We start from the raw sequence: 23,765 nt of genomic DNA, 5'->3' as shown, positions 1-23,765 counted from the left end.
TTCCCTTGCTGGGGAGGGAACAAAATGCTTTTCAAAGGAAATGCTAATAATTTTAATACTTATTAAATAATTTAAAATATGCTCCCAGAGCTATTAGTAATGTCAGCATTAAATATTCATTAAGTATTTAATGCTAACAATAATCAAGTATTTCACTAAATGAACAGCTCGTTAGCTAGATAAATGGATTACTTCAATAAAGCCATTGCGGCACAAGCTGCCTATGAATTAACTGTGTGGTTTGAAATGGTATAATCTTGTCATGACCTTACCTTGAACCTTTAGTCAGAGCCCAGAAGCCAAGTGCCTCTTGGCAGTTTGGAGTGAGATTCGAAGAAAGGGTCACAAAGAAACATGTCCTCCTGGCAGCCCTGCTGCTGCCTCAAGGCAGTTCCAGCTGCTCTCTGACTCAGGAGCAAGCCCAGCAGCACTGCTTTATCCCGCACAGATAAGCCAGCTCTGTTCACCTTGGGAGATCCCAGCCCTATTTGTAATGCTTATGCCACTGTCTCTGAAACTTGGAGTTCTGCCTTGCCTTTAGCATTTCAGACAGACTAACAGATCCTTGCCCTGTCCTGATGTGCAGGAACAGCAACTGCTGCAGAGCCCCAGAGCTGACTTACGGGCATGGTCTAACCTAGTTACCGTGGGCTGATGGATAGAAACTTCTAGGAACTTTCCCACCCTTAACTAATACAGTACTAGCAGAGACTGTAACCCCAGCATGAGCTTCCTCTGGGCACTTAATGCCCTCTCTCTCTCCAAGCTACTTGCCAGTAATGAAAGGAAGCATGCTCAACTACTTTTGCTACAGAAATAGCTGCAGGCATGCGTTTATACGGGTGCCCACTCCCCACTGGGATGTCTTCCCCACTAGGAAAGCAAACACAGCACAAACAGCAACCAGAAGGGAAGGGTAGTTTGCCTTTCCTGGCAGGTTCTGGACCCAGCACCTCCATCCTTCTGCTATGTGGTTTGCCCCTCTGACACTTGGGGGGGGGGGGCAGTGAGAGAGCATTAATCCAGCAAAAAAGGTCCCTAAACTTTGACCTTTTGTGGCATTTTCCATCCTGAGGAATGCAGTGGAAATGTCTGAGTTCAGCAACCACATGTGAGCAGAGGTGCTGTGTTCGCCTCACATTGGCTGCACCAGTAGCCAGTCCACTTCTAAGTCTGGAAGAAATCTGTATCCGCAAAGCAAGCAACAGCAAACCACAGGGCAGACACCACCGAGTAAGAGCAGCACTGTGGAAAAGGAAATAAACACTGCAGGCTGAAGAGCCACCGTTTACTATGACCAACATCAGAACTGTGAGAAGGCTGGACCACAGGCAAGGATGATGATGCACCACACCCACAATCTTCAGAGACTGCCTGGTGGAAACGTGGCGGGTAGTCCTGGGGTTAACTATTGCAAGGGAAGAGCTCCATGGATCAGACACTAGAGTGAAAAAACAGCGGGTTTTTTATAAGACCAAAGCACCACTTCTTTTCCGTGCCCTGCAGACTGCCACGTGGGAAGTGCTGCTGGGATCAGAGGCCACATGGAGGAGCACAGTGTCTCTGGGGATGGCAGTGCAACTGCTTAGCAGCAAGTGTTTGGCTCCACTCAAGCTCAAGCCTGTGTTTCGAGGCAAGTTCCTTCCTGATGGCCAAACTGGGCTTTGGCTGCTGCATCTGTGCTGCCCACATCACACCTCCCTCATGCCCAAATCCTGATGTTTTAATGCCTCAAATCTCCATGGCAGGGACCCTGCACCCGGCAAAGCAGACAGAAAAGAGGGGTAAAGCTTCCAGATTTCTGCCATGCTGCTGGAGAAGGAGCAGGGTGTTGGCCCTTGATCACAGGTGCCTTCAGGGCTTTGGGCATTGCAGAAGCCTGCTGCCCTAAATGAGGAGAGGACCGTGCCACTTACTAGAAAAATATACCTTTATTCACCATCTGTGTTTTGCTCAGGAGAGAATATCCCACAACAAGGGGACCAGCCACAGCCATGCCTTTGATGTTGGCCAGCACAGTCCACCTGCACCTTGAATGAGGTGGCAGGACCAGATCTCCATGGAGGACACTGATGTGTCAAAATGGTGCAAAGAGGGTTGGAGGTGCAGCTTTTATCTTGGGCCCCAGTGCCCTCCACTGCTGTGTTGTTCAGGCCCTGTCAGCAAAGCACGTGGCCTCCCCTCCAGCGCCACCATCACAGTGTGGCTGTCGTTTCTCTCCAGAGTTGGGACCCCACTCATAGCACTGCTGCTTCTGGCACGCTCCTTGCAAGGCAGTCAGGATGTGTTAAATAAAGGGGTTGGGGGACATTTTCCAGGATGGGAATGGTCAATAACTTAACACGAAAACAACACAGCTGGCTCATTCCGTGTGATAACAGACAGGTGCCTGTCGTACAGCAGTCACAGGGCTGAATGCCCCAGCAAGTTGGTCAGCCATGGCTTTGGGCGGGCAGTTGAAGCCTCTACAGTAGTTATTCCCACATCACCACCCACAGTATGACACAGCACGGCCCAGGCACTCAGAGCTTTGGCTCAAGGACCTCCTCAGTGCCCACCAGCTGTCTCCGCACATCTGCTGGCCCAAGCTCACCAGGCCTATGACACCATGTGGGGCCACTGGCACCAACATCTTCTCAGGTAGCAAGTAGTGAGTTTCAGTGGGGTCTTCAGCACATTACATTTTGGAGTTTACTGGGTTTTTTTGGAGGGAAAAAATGTGTGATTCTCTTCAGGTTGACACAGTACAGCTCCAGTGCTCTCCAGAGGTCCACTTTTGAGCCTTTACCAGTTGCTTGAGCCCTCTTCACAGTGAAGGCCAAAACATTGTTTCTTGATGGTCTTTGTGGTATGAGACCCTGTCTTGGCTGCTGTGAATCAGGCAGCACTCACCCCTCACGCATCCTAGTGCGGGGGGGCCTTCCAGCCACACTCCAACAGTCCCATTTAAAGCTTAAATAAGCCAAAGAATGTCTTGGATTCCTCAAAATTAACCAGAGCAATTTTGGAGACATTGACGTGCAAACTGTCCATATTCCTGAGATTGAACAAAGCACCCAGATAGCTTTTCCTGGCCCATATTTTCTGACCTGTACAGTAGTTGATGCTTTTGTCCTCCATCAGCACATGGCTGCTTGGCAAGGATGGGTTTTTCTTGTAGACGATGTGGGTCAGCACCTGGTTGCTGCAGACGCTGCCCCGGAAGAGCACATTGGAGTATACAAAGTACAGGCCAGTCTCATTGATGACAAGTCCCTGATCGCGATACTGAATGCCACTGGTGAAAGCATGGCCAGAGATGGGTTCCCACTCCAGAGGGAGGTCCTGCTGTGCTGGGTTCCCTGGAAGCCAAAGCAAGAGGAAAATTGTGGTGTGTACAAGCAGTTGTGTGTTTTTTCCTCAAGTCACAGCCCACGTCACAAGTCAACTGTTCTTCAAGTCCTTGTCAGAAGCATGGAAGACCCACCCTGGCCTTGCGCTGGTAGGAGTTTTCACCTTCATCTCACTCAATGTCAGCTGCTTGTGACAGCCATCTGCCCTACACACCCCTGATGCAAGCTCAAAACCAAACTGAAAAGCAGAGCCCTCACTGAAAAGCCTAAATGAGGGGAAGATTTTATCTGTGGAGGAACTTCTCGTTGTCACAGCACATGTTACCAAGGGAAAGTAGGAGAGCCTATGTGTGGTGGGCTCCTCACCATGCCACCCTGTCACTGCAGCCACCTCTCCCTGTCCCCTGCTCCCACATCTTGCTGGTCTGTCAACACATACCGGTTAAGTGTGCTGCCTTCCTTGGTTCCTTTTTCATTGCCTCCTCCTTCTGCCCTGCACAAAAAAATCAAAGACATCGGTCATATGCTGCATGGAGAAGCCAGCCCAGAGAGCACAAGAAACACAACCACAAAGCTGAAATGGAGCAGATTCAGGGGAGCGCAGGGCACACAAGCATCACAACTTAGCGCAGTGAGGTAAAGCAGCGTTTGGGTGAATACTGCAGGACAAGGGGAGGAGTTAGAAATGAAGAGTTGCAGCAAAGGATCCAGAGGTAATTGAATGCAAGGGGAAAGAGCAAGGAGAGCTTTCATCTTAAAGTGGCTCAGTTGGTGACCTGCAACAGAGGCCTGTCACTCAGGGCAGAGGAGAGGGGCAATACTGCCCCTTCACTCAGCATCTCTGGTTCATACCAAGGTGACTGCTCATGTCCTGTCACAGATGAGCCTGCTCTACCGCCCCCTTTCACTCCAGCACTGCCAAGGGCAGTGGTATTCTGTCTGCTGAGTATCAATGCTCCTTACAACTCAGCCAGAAAAGACCCTTGAGACATCCTGCAAACCAGCCCACAGACCATCCTGCTGGCCAGGCAGACCTTGTCCTCAGAGCATAGCTTGGAAAACTCTGCCTTCCCTGGAGGACTCAATTCCCTTTGGACAGACAGTCTGGTTACAGTGGCTCAGTGTTAGGAGCCCATCCCGTTCCATCCTTCCTTTCTCAGCATCTACTTCCAAGCATCACATTCTCCAATTTTAGAGGCAGCGTTCTTTCCTCAAGCCGATTCAATTTTCCTCTCCTTCTCCCCTTCTCCTTTACATTATACCCCTGGTTTTATTTTTTTATCCACCCTCATCAAGAAATTCAGGATTACTGTTCATGACTCGTATTCAGCTGCTGCGAAAGTAGCCTGTGATCAGAGCACTGAGCGTCTAGTAAAAACGTTAGCTCTCCTGCCCCCAGGCAGTAAATCAAAATTTATTGATACAGGAGTTGATGGGAACCAGGACTGCTCTTCCCAGAGAATCTGGCTGTTCCTGAATTTGCTTTCATCTAGTATCAGAACAAACTTGAAAAGAAATCTGCTTTCCTACTAACCAAAATCCTCAAGGGAAAAAGAATTTTCAGATCTAGCAAAAATTGTTAAAAGAGTTGAAAATTTCTTTCTCACTTAGACATCTTTAGAAAGGGATATCCTCACCAGTAAAATTAACATGGAACATAAGAGTAAGTTTGTTCCATTGAGATTGAAACTCCTCGCTTTTTTCCTAAATGAAATTTGAAAAAAAAATCAAAAGATTCTCATGGAAAGTTTCAATTTCACTGAAGTGACAAATCTAGAAGAAAAGAACCCACGTATAATCAGGTTCTTCTCAATTAGCTCTGGCTGCAGTGAGGCTCTGTACCAAAGGAATTCAGTAAAATATAAGCTGTGCGCTGAAGGGAGTGAAGGATTCACTCCCAAAGAAAACGAAACCCTCTGCATCTTCCCAAAACATTAAAAGTGTAGTGAGAGAAAGAAGTAACAACTCAGATGACCATCTCACCCATCGGTGACCCCTCTAAGTGCTGCAGCAGTAGGCAGGGTACAGGACCCCATCCCCACACTCCAAAGATAAAGCATTTTTTCCAGCCAAGCAAGTGAAATCAGTGCTCAGAGCATCGAGCTGTGCCCTTGCCTTTGCCCCTGATGAGGAGAGGGGAGACTATGACAGGAGCACCCACACACTCTAACGCAGAGGAGTTCCTCCTCTATGTGCATGAACTCACCTATGAGTTTCTCCAGAGCTGGAGGAATATGTTCGGTACTGGCAGACTGTCAAAAGAGAAGAGTGACAAGCTGTCTTAGCAGAGTGAGAGCATAAGGGCATTGTCTAAAGCAGCCAAGGACTATCCTTGACAGTGGCTAATTCTGGGTGCTCGCGGGAAGCTGCAAAGTGTTAAGAAATATACAAGGAGAGAGAACTTGCAGCATTCAAACACCGAGACACCCAGGTATATCAATCACCGACAGAGTAATCCCTGTCAGTAAGAAGCAGCCCCACTTCCACTGGCATAGACAGACATTCCAATGCCATCAGCCTGCTCCTTGGGGACCTCTGTAGCACTTCAGCATCTCAGACCCAATTTGAAGTTTTTCCTCTTTTCCCATTTCCTCAGAGCCTCTGTGACCCACCAGGTAGACCTCACCTCTCTGAGTTCAGCCAGTTCCTTTTCCAGGTGGAAAATCTGAAACATGCTCAGCCCCACTCCAGTGAGGGCCAGCAGGATGAGCAAGGACATCACCAGGAAACCAGTGCTCCTCCTTTCCGTTTTGTTCCTTGGCTTTTTCCTCCGGTCAGGTACAGGTGGTGGGAAAGGAGCAATTGGGGATGCTGAGGAGCAGGAAGAACTTGTGTTGGCACAGCCATCCACCCAAAAGATCTGGGGGTACCTGTAGTTCAAGTTCTGCTGCGTAGCTGGGAGCGGCATGGGCTGGACATGCTTGGCGTGATCCTCCATTCGGCAGCCAAACCCTGCCAGGGTTGTCCCAGACTGAGCCCTGGGGGAAGACCCAGCTCTGCCTTTGTACGCCTGCATCACTCCAACAGTGAACACCCGCTCAGATGCTGCAGCTCTATGAAAGCCTCAAGCATCAACAGCAAACCCCAAAGAGCTTCCGCCCTCAGCTGTGAGTTTGGGGCACTCGACTGCTCCTCCCACACCGAGGTAGCACACACATAGCGGGACCAGCTCGGCGACAGACTGCACTCACACAAAAACTATGCTCAGCAGCAGGGCTTGGGGAGCAGTTGAGCTCAGCAGTGAAGTGCTTGTGGAGCGCGCCAGGGCTGTGCTGCCAGCTGGGGGCTGAATTACCAGCCTAGCGCACACCCGCCAGCAAACTACCTTTTCCAGCAGCCCACTTGGGCAAAGGCAGCTGCATTTCCACTGCAGTCTCCTGCACCACAAGCAGAACAAAAGGAATGACAAAATCTCTGGAGTCCTGCACAAGAGGGGAGAAGCAGAGCTGAGGACCTGCTCCCCTTGGCAGCAGGATGAAGAGCTGATCCCAAGTGCCTTTGTAGGTACTGGGGAATTGTTTCATTTTGTACAGAATAAATTACCTACCGCTGTCTACTGAGCAACTCGCTTTTTCCCTGGCTGCTCCGTAGGGCAGAAATCCTGAGACATAGAACACCAGTCACAGACACCGTCCCACCGTGATAAACACCAACCTACCTGCAAGGAGGTATTATCATCAGTGCTGAAGCCTCAGCAGAGTTGCCTGGTGTTAACAGCCAGGTCCGTGGTCTGCCCGTTTCCACACCGCATCCCTGCAAGGCGCTGGCCAGGCTGCACCAGCTCCTTGCCACCATATGGGAAAAGCACAGCACTCAGGGCACAAAAAGGCTCTTCTGTCACCTTCTGCTGCCCCTGTTACATCTGCAGTACCATCTCCAACCCCACAGCCCTCTTCTAACCTGAAGATACATTAGAGCGGGAAGAACTTTTTTATCATCCCTTCAGGACTATACAAAGCACTGCAGCAGGACCTAACCTGGCAGAGTCCTGTGGGATTAAAGCCTGGGACAGACGCTGTGCTACTCATCTTGGAAGGCAAGAGAAATTGTATCAAGAAACAGTCCAGAATTCAGGCCATGCTGCAAGGACCAATACTCATAAGAGCTCATGCCAAAACCACGAGAAGAGACAGGAACGTTTTCATTCATCAGTTTAAGGCTCTCTGATCTACAGATTTCTAAGTGGTAGCAGTGAGATTCTCCCCCAGGTATACAGATGCAAAAGACTGTCCACAGCATTTTGTGCTTCCATTTCACAGACTTGTGTTAAAATGTGTATTTTTATGGGGCAGCATTTTAAAAAACCGAAATGCTTAATACAACGCCAAACCAGAGATTTGTCTCCTCTGTAGCTGAAAGAAGCGATCCCAACATGCAGGCTTTGATCTTGAACCTCACAACCGGGGTCAGAGAACAGCACGCTCTAACAACGTATGCACACTTGTTTCTCCAAAGCAAGGGCTCAGCTTCACCTCCGACCACACCAATAAGCCAGATGTGTCCTCAAAGCCTTGCCTGCACCACCAGACACCCCACTGCTTTTTGAAGATGTTCACCGCAGCAGTGATCCACAGCATGAGAGGTTTTAGCAGCCTCTCTGGCTCTCCCTTGTACTTCTAGGTTTCTGATATAAAAGACACAAAAGCAACATAAATCCAGCTTCAGCAGTTCAAGTCTGACGATGCCTCCCCTCCATATCCCAGAACGGTGCTCCCAGACAGCCCAAGGATGAGCCCTCATCCATTCTTAGGATCCTTACAGGAGAGGGTCACATAAAGGGCTGGGCTCAGCTCCACACCTCCCGTTGCACGTGGCGAGCTCCAGCCAGCGGTGGGCATGGAGAAAGCGAGAGGCCTCCGAGGCACAGGGAGCTGAGAGAGGCAGAAGGATGGGGAAGCATCTCCTGCCAGCCCACCTTCCATCACTCCAGCTCCCTGCGCAGCACCGCCCTGCTGCTGCCAGGGGTGCCTGGGCCACGTCAGGGGGCATTCACCACCGGCCCAGGATTCTTGCTCGGCAGTCAGTGCCCACCCTCCCTCGTTCTCCGAGCAGTGAGCACAGCCTGCTCAGGGATATGATTCAGTAGTGAGCAGCTGTGGTTGAACTCAATCTCAAAGGTCTTTTCCAACAAAAGGAGGCTATGATTCCTTGCAACACTGATGTGGGTGTCGGTTTCTATTTCTTTAGTGCTTTCTGTGGCCCCTTTGGCTGCTGTAGAATACAGCGATGGCTCAGGAAGCGGAATCTGAAGCCCAGGACTTCCCCAAACTTGGAGGCGCTGCTCACAAGCACATCAGACGCCACTGAGCATGCAGCTCTGCCTAGAGAGGATCCACTCAAGTTTTTTCTAACACTGGCTGTGTTTAACACAGGCAGCTTATCGTGGTGGGATTGCAGGCACATTGACAGCCTCCCTTAAATGTCAGAAGTGCACTTATTTCTCACCCACCGCTTCCTATTTTCACAAAGATGCTTTTTTTTTTTTTATGGGTGGGTGAGAGGGCAGCGCCATTTCAACACTTTTACAGCAGATCTGGAGAAAACCAGGCAAAATATGACACCAGTAATATCTGAAGATTAAAATAACTGGTAAGAGATCCTAAGGAACCATGAGGACAGAGAATTTAATCAGAAGAAAACAAGTGGAGAAACAAAGACTGCAGATCAAACTCATCAGACAGAAAATAGTATCCTAGACAGAAAACACAGTTCTGAAACTGATGGAAAAGCTTCACAGCTGGGCATGAGCTTCCAGCAGGGAAAGCCCACAGGTTCCCCTAGGTATGAGCTCAGATACAGCCTTAGACAGCTACAGACAGGACCAGAACTCAGATTGCAAGTTTATGTTCAACATCAGAGGGGCTCAGGAAGAAGTTGCCATAACTGCCAGACAGCAACTTGGTCAATGGGGCAAGTTCAACTTGGTCCATAAGGGCAGATTGGTAGGGAAGGCCAGACAGTATGTGAAAATCCTGTATAAAAAGGGACAATTTCCAGCAGCAGAGGCTCCTGAATCTCACATAAAAACACCTTCCCAGGGGATTGCTACCCAGAATCCAAACCCGAAGGAGTTTGCACAGAAATACGTGGATTTTTGACTGAACATTGTAATGGATCCTTGTGAGAACTGCCTCCAAAGGCAGCAGGTTCTTCACTGAAGCCTTTAAGAGGCATGGAAGACACCAGACCTGACCCAGCCTTTGCAGTGCGTGCAGACATCTTAGTGTCATTTCTGTATTACAGTTTTTGTAACAGTTGTTTTCCCAGGCAAGGGCAATGCTTTTCATTTCCTCAAGAACCGCTCTTTGCTAGAAGCGTTTGCAGCACCTGTAGAGCCATGTCTTTGTGCCAATAGCTCACAAGGGAGACATTCCCATATTCACACTCAAGAGCAGGTTTCTGGCCTGGCGCTGCAGTGCTTAATACAGCCCTCTCCAGGGAGCAAGGTGCTTTAGTCTCTCCTTCACTGTCATCCGAACAAGCAGGCAGCAGCCCTGGGTTCTGACCCAAGGCAGGACAGAATCCAAGCAGGGAAATAGCCAAAGCAGCTGAGAAAAAAAAAAAGAATTGAATGCAGTAGAGTAAGATTTTATTTCTTTTGTGCCTGTAACAAAAGCAAGGAGATAAGGTGTAGTGGTTATGAGGTAATGGGATCTATTGCTTGAACATCTGAGAAAAAGAGAAGCATGTCATTTCTTGACATACAACAGCTTAGTCATGGGGGACAACGGAACAAAGTGGTGTGGCCACCCAGAGGCTGTGAGGAAGCCCACAGTGAAGGTGCAGATGTTGACTTCCCATCCTCCCCTGTGAAGGCTAAGAATTGCATCCATAAGCCCCTCAGCAGGATCCACATCTTGCCCAGGCTGCCAGCACATATTCAGCCTTGGCCCTGCAAAACGCCTGCTGGGTTTGCTGACTTGTGTAGCCTAGTCACTATTTGACAATTATCTTCCTTCTTGGAAGCATCCGTTCTCAGCCGATAAAAGAACAAGATCAAAACCAACCAAAAAAAAAAAAATGACAACCCCAGATGTGCCTTGAGATCCCGAGTTCCACCAGGATCACACCTCAGCTCCGCCGCTGAGCGAATTCAGGCCCTTGGCATCACTTTGGCACCCGGAAAGCCCAACCCCAGCTGTGCTCACCCATTACACCACAAGCACCCGCCTCAGCTGACCTCCCCAGACCCTGAGGAGCCTTCAGCTGACTGCCTTGGGATCTAGCTTGCAGCTATAGGTGGTTTCAGGGCAAGGTACACAGCCTTGACATGCCAGCAGTAACCATGTCACACTAACAGAAGATATTAATTAGCTGCTTCCAGTTATTTTTCTGGGAAAAAAAAGGAAAAAGTCACAGACGTGGATTCTTGTTTGGTTTGAGTTGACAGTGGGCCCAGCAGCGGGATGCAGGCTCCAGCCACCACAGCTAACAGAGGAAAAACAAGCCTCGAGGTGGGAAACAGTTCCATTTCTAGTTTAATAAAGTGCAGAGTTAACTTCGTCTCCATTCCCTACTAAGAGCCATATCTCTACTCTGTGACTTCATTAGCAACTAATGACAAGCAGCACAGGCAGGAAGGGCAGTGTGGCTCCCAGGCTGTGTCCAATATGAGACACGGCAGTATGGCAGAAGAAAGCTCCGTGGTACCTTCTTTTAACATTGCTATTCTTAAATTAGAGAAGGGATAGGCAAGAGAGTTTCATGAGTTTTGCTGTCCTTTGCTAAGCGAACACGTTTTATCTAACCGATCTCTGGGAACACCAGTTGTTGTCGAGCTGTTACAAACCCCAGCAGCCTCTTCAGCAGTACCTGACGCTATGTGACACTCAGGGTTTCCAGGAGATGAGACATGCTGCCTGGTGGCCTACCCACAGCACTTTGTGGTCAGGACTCTACACTTTAATTGTTCCAAGTGAAGTGGAACATGTTTCTGCCTGATTAAGTGGAGCATGCTAAGCTGTTCCATCTTGTTTCATCTCACAATAACATGGCAAAAGCAGAAGCCACACACAGACACCGTGTATTAGAGTTCTCTGCTTACCAATACCACATAGCCGGTAGAGTTTGCATACTTTAAAAACATTATATTTCCACTCTGATGCTGAATGTGTATAACCTGAATATCTTAGTGTGGCAAACATGGCTGGTACATACACTCAGACAATGTGTATGTTTGTGACTATCTGTCTTCCCGCGGAAGCCTTCATGCTGCTTGGGCTCCCGGCCGGCCCAAGGACAGCAGGGATGCAGTCCTCACTGCTGCATACACATGCTGGCTTCTTGGTGGTATATTGCATCTACAGCTGTCCAACCTGATTATGCAATATCAAAAGATGGAGCAGGCTCTCCCTTTAAGTATCCACGCCACCACAGGAATTTGTCAAGATTTATAAGCTGTCTTCATTGGAAACTAGTATTTCTCTGCAAAGATTAGGACCAATTTAAGAAGGACTTGGTTTCACCAAAGAATCAAGTATTGAAAGCTAGAGCCAGTGTGAGATTAATGAAACTGGAAGTAAAAACGTGACTCAAGAGCCCACATTAAAGGATAACATTAAGCAATAAGAACTTGACATCAAGAGCCTTTTTTTAAAAACTGTCTACAAATAACTAGAAGCAGCAAGGCAGCAGCAGGCAGAAAATGCAGTTCAATCTCCAGCCTACAGCCAGAACAAATCCCCTCAAGTCTGCAATAACACAAGCAGTTCTGTTGGTTCCTTCGAATGCCAGCTGCTCCAGCTGCTGAAGCATAACCTGTGCATTGATGGGAAAGTTTAGACCTGAGCATAATTGAAATGGTTAGAGAACGTACCTGGGAGAATATGGGAGGCGCTCCCTGGCTTATATGCACCAGCAGCGACTCCGATAGATGTGCTTTACTCACAGCTAACAGCCATCCCTACTCATCAGCACAAAACCACCAGGCTGACATATTTCACCATATGACTCAAGTGTCTGTTGGCCAAATACTTCAAATCCTAGAGAAGCCTATGCTGCACATGATGCCTTTGCTCCATCGCGCTGAATTCACACAAGCTCCTGTTGACTCAGAGCCTAGAGGAACAAGCAGCTTTCAGGAGAGTGAACCTACACCACTCATTAAATCACTTATTCTTTACTTTGATTTCAGGGTACAATTTCAGAAGTGGGAATGCTGTGAGGCATTCTCAGAACAGCCTTGAAACATGGGAATCTGAGTGATAAGAGTTTCTGGCCCAGTGTTATCTAACACTTAAGGCATCTGCCACTTCTCCAGAATGAGCTGGAAGCCACAGGGCCTCAGGCCATATTCCCACCCCAGAGCTCTGCTCTGTCCATTTAGGATGTATGCTATTCCCATGGCATGTTTCCTACGTGTTCATTACTTGACAAGCTTTAGCACTGACATTTTTCCACAGAATGCAGCAATTCCTTAGATGTAACTCATGCCCAATTTTTAAGCTATATATAGAGAGCAGGGAATTAAAAAAACGTTCTAGGAGGCATTTAGTTTCAATTGTTACTTGGAAATTTGAACACGTTCTTGGAATTTAAACATGTTCTTGGAATTTAAACATGCCCAACCTACGCAAACTCACCAACATCTTGGGTATAAAACAGATTGTATCAGCAGAAGAACACCAACAAAAAGGCATTTTGGCCCAAGGCCAAATCAAATGTTGGTATCACCTTCCTAAGAGAGCAGGGAAGTATACATAAACACTTTCAAACAAACACAGTTCACTCTTCTTTCATGAGAAAGCACTGAGGAGTTCTGCTAAGTCCTCAACTGTAATTTCCTAGTGATCATCAAAGACTGCTCACCAGTGCTGTGAGATAATCCAGTCTTGAAAACAAACGTACGCAGGACAAAGTAAGAAATTCTCCATTACAGCAAAACAGAAAAGGATGAAGAAGAAAGTTTTGGGGCATCCATACAATCGTTGCTTTGAGGAAAGGCAACCCTCTTTGCCCCAGAGCTTTATTCTCACACTGTACAGTTGATAAATGTGTATTACCACCACTATCTTTGGTTTAACTTGAGTTTCACAACCAAATTTGCTTTCATCCAATGCTCACAGGCCAGCTAGGATGAAACAAAAATAAAACTCCCTGTTAGGGACCAATTTGTTGCCTGCATATTGCATCATGACCCACTTGGCCTCATTCTATACCTATCGGCACACTCTAGATCTGTCAGCCTTTGGTTTATAGCCAGAGAATGAAGAAGGGGTGTTTTGAGAACGTCACATCCAACTTCAGCTGATTCTTATTAATGATCTGTGATTGCTAGGGCAGTGAAGGAAAGCACACTCCCTAGGAGCAATGTATCAAGAGGAAGGCCAGTAAATTAAAAATCCCACACAAAAAAATTCCCACCCCTCCAGCAAATCCCACACTCAATTGCTTTTTAAATCATAGCACTATGATGAAGTGGAGAGCCTTGAGACATTCAAGCAACAAATCAGCTTCAGGGAGGTCTCATTTGACAAGCAAAGTGGACGGTGGATGCTGGAGAGCCAGGAAATTTGGTATTTGGCTGAACACTGTGCTGCTGCACTTGCTAGAAAGAAATTAGGAGGAAGGGACCAGTCAGGGGCAAACCTCAAGCTGAAAACTCTGGAATGATAAATTACTATCCAATGTTTTAAATGGCTTTTTATAGCCTCAACAGACCTCAGCTCTAAGTATAAGAGGCAATTTTATGCAGTCATTCTCACAGACTATCAGTTCCAAGGATCCCCAGGTCATAGAATGTTTTGGGGTGGAAGGGACCTCAAAGCCCATCCAGTTCCAACTCCTCTGCCATGGGGAGGGACACCTCCCACCAGATGAGGCTGCTCGAAGCCCCATCCAGCCTGGCTTTGGAACACCTCCAGGAATGGGGCAGCCACGACTTCTCTGGGCAACCTGGGCCAGTGTCTCACCACCCTCATCACGAAGAATTTCTTCCTCATGTCTAATCTAAATCTTCCCCCTTCCAATTTAAAGCCATTCCCCCTTGTCCTATCACTACACACCGTTAGTAAAAAGTCTCTCCCCAGTTTTCCTCTAGGCCCCTTCCAGGTACTTGAAGACTGCTCCAAGTTCTCCCCAGAGCCTTCTCCAGGCTGAACAAGCCCAACTCTCTCAGCCTTTCCTGATAGCAGAGGTGTTCTAGCCCTTTGATCATCTTCGTAGTTCTCCTCTGGACCCATTCCAGCAGTTCCATATCCTCGTGCTGGGGATTCCAGTACTGGACACAGGACTCCAGGTGAAGTCTCATGAGAGTGGAGCAGAGGGGGAGAATCGCCTCCTTCGACCTGCTGGCCACGGTTCTTTTGGTGCAGCACAGGATATGATTGGCCTTCTGGGCTGCGAGTGCACACTGCCAGCTCACGTTGAGCTTCTTGTCAACCAGCACCCCCAAGTCCTTCTCCACAGGGCTACTCTCAACCACATCGCCCCACATCCTGTATTGAAACTGGGGATTGCCCCAACCCAGCTCTAGGACTTTGCACTTGGCCTTGTTGAACCTCATGAGGATCACACACAGGCCCACTTCTCCAGCTTGTCTAGGTCCCTCTGGATGACATCCTGTCCTTCTGGTGTGACAACTGCACCACTCAGCTTGGTGTATCTGCAAACGTGAGATGGAATACACCCTTAGCAAGACACGAAATGATACTAGAAGCTTTTCTAGCAGTTTTACAAAGCCACGGTTCCTGGATTTTCAGACGAAGCACCACTCAGCCTTCAGTTTCTCTCCTCCACCCACTTCTCATTTTTTTAAATAGGCAAACACATCCAGGCTGACAAATAAGTTTATGAACTCCTTGCTTTGGCCCAAAAGACACCAATCCTAGTCCTGGACTGAAACTTAAATACTTCTGCTTCTCAAAGAATTTAAGTCACAAGTTTCATTTTTGAAGGAAAAATGCCAGTAAATTAAAGACAAAGTGTTCAGATTTATTTGGAAATTCACAGTTTCTAATGGCACTACAGCTCTGCAGTTACATACTCTTGTTCCACAACAGTGTATGCTGCACTCAGATGGTATGTGATTTTCCTCATCCAAGTTCGAAACCCTTCTGAATTCATGTTCGACACGTCCAGCTCATCTGCTCTGACTGGCTAATTGTGCAGATCAACTCCAAAAGTACATCATCATAAAGAATTCATAAACTAACAAGAAAGCAGCAAAAAAACAAAGGCTTTAAATAAGTCACATTACATACAATACCCAAGAAAGGCATTAGATCTGTTAAAGGGTACCACTAAAAGTGCTCAATAAGTTAACTTATTTTTTCCAACGTGAACCTGTAACAACTGTCAAAAGGAATAACCTTTTGTTCCACTCACTCAGATACACACTCAACATTTTAGCAATCACACATCCTATAGTATCCAAATATACAATCACAGTCAAAATAAAAACACTTGGATATGAAAATAACAGCCATACAAACACTGCACATTTGTTAGCCAATACAAAAGCAAACATTATGGAAACACCCACGTTGAACCAGCCTGACTGCTCAGACTTTCAAGGCTTTTCAAGGCTTTGCAATCTCAACATATCCAGAGCTGGCTCAGAGAACAGCCCAGCTCACACTTCCATTCCCAGGCTGAGATTTTTCCTGAACCTTCAGCACAAACAGCAAGTGTTCCCAACCCACTTCCTTCAGAGAACTACAGCAGGCAGCTTAGAGAAGAAACGCATTCATCAGCCTAAGATCCCATCACAGACAGGAAATCCTAAAGTGCCACTGTCATTCATTCCTCAGACTCCAGCTCCGATTTGTAACTGAAGGTGGCAATAAATAGAATCACCATCCCTAATGAGGTATTTCCTCAAATCCAGAATCTAGTCAGGCAAGTCCATCTATTAGCATTTTTACAGTATCCAGTCCACATTACTGAGTCCAGCTGAAGGCCAACACATGTCCCTTTACAGCACTGTAGTGTTGCATCTTCAAAAAAAGCTAGAGAAATTACAAAATAAATCAAATGACAAACAACTGTATCTCCCCTCTTCCAGTGGCATTATAAATAGACAAAAGGCACATAAATATGGGAAGGTGCAAGAAATAGGAACAAAGCTAAAGGAAGAGGATTAGGCTTTTATCCCTATTCCACCCAACAAACTGGGTTTTGAAAAATCTGTCCCAGGAACTGTGAAAAAAAACCTTTATAAAACGAACCCTGCCCTCCCTCCCCCAAGCTGTTCTCATAGGAAATTATCAGCCTTGTAAAGCTGCAGCTTATAGCCAAGATTGACACAATCCCATCTATTTTAAAAGGCAGAAACCAAATTTCTGAATACTTTCCAATTAGTTGAGCTCTTCGTCTCCCACTGTCCTCCCACAGAATACCACAGATTGTTCTCAAATGAACAAACACTCTCCTGTTTGAGAAGTTCAGCTAGTTTTAGATGTGTCCAGAAACTGCCGTGACACCAAGTGTTCCCACTGTTATATCTTTGTTTCCTTTGATTATGTCATGCAGGCTTGGCATTGACCCTGACTTAGTCTGTATTAGAGTTTTTATGAGCTTCCCTTGGTCTGAAACTTTAGACCGTCTTCGTTTTATACCCCTCTTATCAGTTTTTGTCTTTTGGGTCTGTCCATTGCACAGACTCGTACATGCTGAAATGCCACAAAAATAAGACTCTTCAGACTGCGATGATGTTTCGGAGCTTCCTTCGGATGGAGGACCCTTATACGAAGAGTGATAAACTTCCCCAATGTTAGAGAAGTCCCTCTGGTTTGTAAACGGCTTCCTTCCTTTTATTTCCCCATTGGCTACTGGATGCAGAGGCTCTGTTGTTGACTTAACAGACTCAGTTTTTTCATTTTTGTATTTACAACGTTTTTTCTGAAACCACAAGTAAAAAGAGAAACAGTTAGGTTCTGGAGGGCAAGCAGAGTGTAAAAATCAAGCTTTGGAACGAGACATGCACCACCTGCTGACAGAAACAGGCTCAGCTTAGCCTGCCCTCCCATGGTCACTGTACCTTCTTCTCTGGGGAAAACTTCAGGGGTTCGACGATATACAGGTCCCCTGGATCCGCTGTAAGAGAAGGATCACACATTTAGCAGCCCTGACATTGCCAGCTCTAGAACAACAGAATTCTAAATAAATAATAGCATGATATAATACTCCTTTTACCACACACATTTTTGCTTCTGTTCTAAGTTAATGGAGGCACAACACATGAACACAGGAAGTAAAGTCAAGACACAGAAGAACACCCCTATAGCTGCCACAGCAGCTATCAGTGACAGACACTTGAAAAAGCTGCACCTCCTGACAGATTTAGGCCATAGAGGAGGTGCAGAGAACGTCCTTTGGGCAAAAGGAACAACAGTCAGCGAAAGTTAGCTTCTACAAAACAACCGTTACCAAAATAAGTGTTTAACGTGCAGCCTGCCCATGACAGGGCAGATACTAGAAGCATGTGTACCTATCAAGGACACAGATGTTCAGACTGAAACGAGACCAGTCTGGCATTCCTCTGCCAGGACTCAGTAAATCATTCTTCCAAGCCAAAGCAGGGGAGAATCTGGAAACAGTTTATGCCTTAGCTAGTCTCTACTGCAACACATTCCCAATTCAATGCAGTTTTTTTCATGCAGTTTTATTCACAGTACAAAAACCCACGAAGCAAGTTTGCTGCACCCAGAAAAGCAGTATCAGCTGCATACTTGGTACTTACAATAATCTGCACACTTTTGGTTTTGCATGATGATGATGGCCTAAGAAACCAAAATTCAGTTCTCCCAAGTGTAACATGAATACTGAAAAGATTTGATTATTCTTCATACCCAAGCCACGATAGCCTGAACTTCGTTATTAAAGCTGATAAATTTGGATCCTAAATATCTGCCAATTCCAAAGATAGGCTATCAGCACTTCTCAGAAGTAGGACTTCCCACATCTGGCATTTAAAGAAAAAAACAAAACCCTATTTTCTGCCACAAAAATAGCTTTCTAGACCTGAACACCTGCACGGCTCACCACTAACCCCAAGAAAATATCTGTACAGTACAAATGATAGCAAGGACTACATTCAATATTTTAGCATAATTAGCACAGTTCTGTAAGTGTCCGGTAACGCGTTCATGAACCACCTTGTCCTACAGAATGTATCCGTGAACTATGTATGATAATCCAGTGTACTTTGCCACTGAACTGCAATTCCCTCTTCATACACTCACGGTAACGCACATTGTGTATCACTAACAGAGTAACATTTGAGACTGTATGTATAATATGTGAATGGTACCTTCTTTACCAGCTAGATGAAAGGACTGTGATCTGACCAGTGGAAGGGAAGTTCTTCTTTTCAAATTCATATCATCATAGGAGGAAAAACATCTAGGAAACAAAATCCATAAAGCTTTTTTAAACAAAATTTTCTCATTACTTTGTCAGACGCATTTTTCACTAAAAAAAATCCTTGGCAGAAGGACAGAATTATTCACAAGGTGCCAAAGAACTCCTGGCAGACAGACAGGGTGCTGCATTTGCAACAAGCTATCAAAGCAGGTTATGTGTAGAAACCCCAGAATGCTCCTAGGAGTGCGTTACTACAGAGTAGTAGTGGCACTTTGCTATCTTTGAGTTTGCAGAAGGAAGACTCAATGTGGATTTGTCAGTCCCAGTGAATTTAGGAAACATCAATAAAAGCTGCAAGAACAAGTAAGTTTCAAATACAAACATCTTACCTTTTGGGGCTTGGGTAGTGATTACTTTTGGGAATTTTTGAGAGGTAATCTTCACAGAACTGAGAAGTGCCTCTGCACCGCTGCACACAAAGCACCAAGCCCAGAATGACACAGAGAATCAGAGCAATCACAAGGTAGGTCTGCCGTTCAGCAACCTGGAAGGGTTTGGTGCAGTTGTTAAACACAAAAATAACAGTCTAACAATACTATAATTATTAATTATTTTGTTCTAAGGGCTAATACCTTTAAAGGAACACAACTGACACATTTTCAAGTCACTTTCCCTCAATTTCACTAAATACTGCTCAACTTTGAGTATTTTTCAGAAGTTTGATGTAGTCTACCGGCTACAGAGCAATTCAGGGACTGAAGGCCAAAACCCACTAGCTGGTAAAAACAAAGGTTTCACTGACTATGGTACTACCATAGCCACCCCTTGCAAAGAGCATTCAAGCCTATCTGGGAGAAATATACTTTCCATAAGAAAACATATTAAGGAAGTAAATTCTCTGTGTTACAGTTGACATGGATGTGATACTATCTCAATGCTATGTGATGATTTTCATTAGCTGACATAGTGTTTCATGGAATAAATAACATCATATCCACTTCATTCAATGGATTTCATCTTGCTGATTAGTCTTCCATTTCACAACTTAGTGGAAGGATTTTTTCTTCTGAATATGCATTTTTCAAACATATACAGACAAAGCTTACTATAATTTTATGGAAGCTGAAATCTGTGATATTTAATCTGTAATATTCGTGAAGTCTGAATTCTACCATTCCCCCTTACTGTCAAATGTTCCATATGTAAAATAAATCCCATTATTGCCACTTCAGAGTCAGTGGTTAGTCTTCTAGTTTCATTAGGAACAACTTTACAAAACAATATTGATTCCAATACACCACAGAAAGGCTGAGATATTAAGCTATTCCAACTAAGTTTTTATCCTTTATCAGTCATGGGTTAAACAGTGCTGCTGTACTACATTATTACCCATCTTGCCGTACGCAACACGGGTCAAGCTACTCTAACTTTCTTCCTCTCCCTTGGCCAGCTGCTAAAGTAGTTTAAAAAGCAACACTTTAGACATCTTCCCAAAACAATAGTTTCTTTTAAAGACTCCAGGCCTCTTAAAATAGAAATATATTTATGCACTTTTTTTCCTTTGAGTCCTCATGCCATAGTGCTGAATTATAATTACCTCACATTTTAATTCCGCCACAACTGTTGACAGATTGGAAGCTAGCTCCGTCAAGTTGGTGAGTTGTGCTTGTAACAGCTGGATTGCTTCTGTTTGCCGTTGATCCTACATTAAAGAGAGTCATGGTCATGCTATTTATTTATTTGCTGGTTCCAAATCACACAACTACCGAGTCAGCAGTCTGACATAGCAAAGCATTTTGTAGCCATATGACCTATTCAGCATTGTTTTCAACCAAACTTTCATGTAACAGTCGAAACTGCTTAAGCAGCACTAGTCACATAGACAAAAACATCAATATTTTGCGTTTCATTACAGTGGTTCCTGCTGTCTTCACTCAAGGCAGGTGAAGAAGCCAGCTCCATGCACTGACTATCAGGAAGCCGAGTACTGTCATGTTACAAACCACACGTGCAGATGAATGGGTACAACTGCATTCTAAAGGCACAGCTTCCGTATCCTGACCAGGGAGCCAGCCACTTAATGACAGGAGCCTAAGCCAGACAGGAATGAGTTACTGGCACCTATCACCTCCTGGAAAGAGCACTAACTGGATCCTTAATCCTATGAGAAATTAAGAAAAGTGAGCAAGGTAGGCAGAAAAGAGCACACATGATATCGGGGAGGTTGCGATTTTCTTCACTGTTGATTGGATAAGCAAACTACAGGCCCAGACTGCACTGCAGAAATTTTAGTGATTATTCAGCACTGTAGTTAGTGCTGTATTTCACAGCTCATCAGGAAAGCTCGCACAGCAGAGCAGGAAAAACATCTCCTTAAGTCACGTTTTAAAGAACTAACTAAAGCTTCTGTTACATACACACTACGCTTTCAAATTCTAATTCAGTTTAAGCCTTTACTGTACCCCATCCCTTTGTAGAGGGTAGATCTCTTCAGCAACATCAGGGCAATTATCTACTCCTACTTTAAACCAGAGATTAAAACTAAACCAAGAAACAAGGACTGGAAAAAATCAGATAACTTTACCATTTAAAAGACATTTAGCAGTTTTAGCCATTACCATTAGAGGACTGTTTTTAAAAAACAAAATCAGGAAATAGAGCTGGAAATGACTATTCTAAAACAACTGGGAACATAAAAATTTTATTCAAGAGAAAAAGAACAGGAAGCATGGAATGGATGCTTTTAAAAGGCAGACATGCAACTAATAAAAATCTTCAACTGAAAGAATTCCTGCAACTCCTGGCAACTCTTTCTTAAAAGTAAGCTCTCCTAAGCAGGAAAGCACATAACTGCTCCAACAAGCCATACCTGCTCTTCTGCTATTCTTGAGGTATTCTGAAGTTTTATTATTGTCTTATTGAAAGCCTTCTGCATTTCTTCCATTTGCTTTCGGTACCTAAAACAGAGAGCATAAGGTTTGAAATTCTAGTTCATAAGACTTCTAGTGCTACATCTGGCTTTTGGAAATCCCACTATGCAACAACAAAGCTTCTCTTTGTCCAAAGAAGTTTTATTTAAATGTTGCTGCATTTCATCTTAAATTTCAAACATAAAACAGGTACATGTCTCTTCCCAGCTTTTTGATGAGTCTTTTCACCAAGGTTTAAGTCACATCTATTTCAACACCCTCCTGCTTCTCCTAAGACTAAGAAGCACCACAGAAAAACATGAATTTACATACATCCCTCAGGAAACCATGGGTTCCCTTCTCCATGCTCCTTTCCTTAACCAGGTAACATGGTAGTTTAAGTGGAAACAATCAATTTATTAAAAAAGGCATTGTAGCTCTGTGTCATTCAGTTTAAACAGCAACAGAAAGATGAGCCCTTTTGTTGAAATGATTAAGGACAGGATTAGCACTTACATCCTGGCAACACTTCATCCTTTTAAAAAAAACCACAGCAATAGTCTTCAAAACCAAAATAAATGTGATTGTATCTGAAAATACAGAAAGGGTACCGCTGCCACCTGCAGATGCCTAGGTCTCCAGTAACTACCTAGGCTTAGGTACTTTTCTCAATTTTCCATGAAGCTTTATGCTGTGATTTATATTATACTCCACTTCCACTGTACTACTTTGTTATGTCTGTTCCTTTGTACAGCTGGCTAAAATCATGTTTACATACAGTAGACTCTTACCAGCCTTCCTCAGACTTACCTCTGACTAAGTTCTTCTAAATAACGGCTGCTGAGAGACATGTTTACTTCTAGGGCTTTTATGCGGTTATTAAGACGCATGAAAACAGACTCCTTTTGATTAGATCCGTGAACAAGATTTCCATTAGCATAGCCCAGATCTGTGGAATTCTGCAGTTCAGCATAGAAGTCCGTTGCTGTTCGCTGTGGTCCCCCAGAGACTGGAATTGCCATTAAAGCTTCTTCAGTTGCCAGATCATCCTCCTTTGTTTCGGCAAACACAGAAGACTCAACAGGAGGCAAAATGGGTTTCTGCACTTCTGGAGTGCTTTCCTTTCCTTCCCCAGCATCACTGGCTAACATGCCCCCTGTATGTTCAGGCTGCAGAACAGTCTCTGTGGGCTTTAAAATCACCAATGTAGCAATAGTGTCTCTTGTGCTTATCTCCTTTACCTCTGTGGCCACACTGGTCTCAGAAGCTACTGGGTTTTCTTCTGCAGTAGAGCTCTCAGCCTTTTCCATTTCTGCACTGATCTCAGTTGTATCGAGCTGGGGAGTCACCCTTGGTGCTACCGGGCCTGCATCTTCGTTTGCAGGCTTCAACACTGTGTCTGTTGCTGGCAATGCCTTAACTTCAGAAGTAACTTCTAAGAGAAGGGATTGAGAGACAGTTTGAGGATGGCTCGGTTCCAGTTCAATTGAATCTGTGGTCTCATTACTGATCTCCTCATGTACCGCACTGCTGAAGTCAACTGCAACAGGAGATCCAGATGATCTATCAACTTTGCTATCTAATTTCTCAGGTAGAGGTTCATCTATTGACGTATGTATAGATTCTGTCAGAATTGCCTGAGGCTGCTGAACATCAGCAGAGTAATGTTGCCCTTGTTTACCTTCGGTCTTACTACGCTGCCGATGCATGGCTACTACAACTGAACACCATTTAAACAGATACTCTGAAAAGGTGGAAATACAACATGCTGTTGCCATGTTGTAGCAGTATTTTTCTGTCTCAAGTTCAAACCATGTCGATGCTTCTTCTTCCTGATCATCACTGGGAAGCAAGGTTACTGTTGACTGGCTTGTATCTTCTTCATACTCTTGTACGAGCTGAACAATGGGACTTTCTTCTGTCAAATCCACAGCTGACTGCTCATTATCGATCTGTGGAATATCTGTTGTAACAAGTCTACAAAAAAAGATTAAAGGCAGCATGTTACCTCAAGAGTTGTACATTCCTGATCTGGAAGACTGCAAAAGTAGGGTATTTCAGAAAATTAGCAAAGTTTTTTCCAGTGACTAAAAGCCAGTATGGACATAGCCAGAAATCTCTAAGTTAGTGTTTTCTCTCATGGCTTTCAATACGGATTGGCAAGCAAATTATTTCACTCTGGCATCTCAAACAGCAAGCTCTCTTGGTCAGATTACTGCCC

At 45.2% G+C, this 23,765-nt stretch overlaps 2 protein-coding genes across 6 annotated transcripts in view; both read right to left on the bottom strand.

Annotated features, from left to right (window-relative positions):
- Window positions 1–1,973: 1,973 nt before the first annotated feature.
- On the bottom strand, window positions 1,974–6,786 carry FASLG (Fas ligand). Its single transcript, XM_009559870.2, has 4 exons — window positions 5,959–6,786; window positions 5,539–5,584; window positions 3,772–3,825; window positions 1,974–3,341 (listed from the first exon to the last, which is right to left on the bottom strand). The coding sequence occupies exons 1-4, from the start codon at window positions 6,346–6,348 to the stop codon at window positions 2,947–2,949; spliced, it is 885 nt and encodes a 294-aa protein (XP_009558165.2). The 5' UTR covers window positions 6,349–6,786; the 3' UTR covers window positions 1,974–2,946.
- A 3,145-nt stretch (window positions 6,787–9,931) lies between these two features.
- SUCO (SUN domain containing ossification factor) overlaps window positions 9,932–23,765 on the bottom strand; it is a 44,228-nt gene continuing 30,394 nt past the window's right edge. For 3 of the 5 annotated variants that reach the window (XM_054073191.1, XM_054073188.1, XM_054073190.1), the window contains 7 exons: window positions 22,355–23,521; window positions 21,505–21,592; window positions 20,233–20,337; window positions 19,025–19,179; window positions 18,583–18,674; window positions 17,311–17,366; window positions 9,932–17,171 (listed from right to left, as the gene is read on the bottom strand). In XM_054073191.1, the coding sequence (XP_053929166.1) occupies window positions 16,725–17,171; window positions 17,311–17,366; window positions 18,583–18,674; window positions 19,025–19,179; window positions 20,233–20,337; window positions 21,505–21,592; window positions 22,355–23,521 (2,110 nt within the window). In that variant the 3' untranslated portion in view covers window positions 9,932–16,724. Of the gene's footprint in view, window positions 17,172–17,310; window positions 17,367–18,012; window positions 18,053–18,582; window positions 18,675–19,024; window positions 19,180–20,232; window positions 20,338–21,504; window positions 21,593–22,354; window positions 23,522–23,765 lie in introns of all 5 variants that reach the window. The other 2 variants (XM_054073192.1, XM_054073189.1) reach the window with 2 other exon arrangements.

Source organism: Cuculus canorus, chromosome 8 (assembly GCF_017976375.1).
Source record: "Cuculus canorus isolate bCucCan1 chromosome 8, bCucCan1.pri, whole genome shotgun sequence".
Classification (NCBI taxonomy): Eukaryota; Metazoa; Chordata; class Aves; order Cuculiformes; family Cuculidae; genus Cuculus; species Cuculus canorus.
This window is presented reverse-complemented; position numbering and strand designations above follow the sequence as displayed.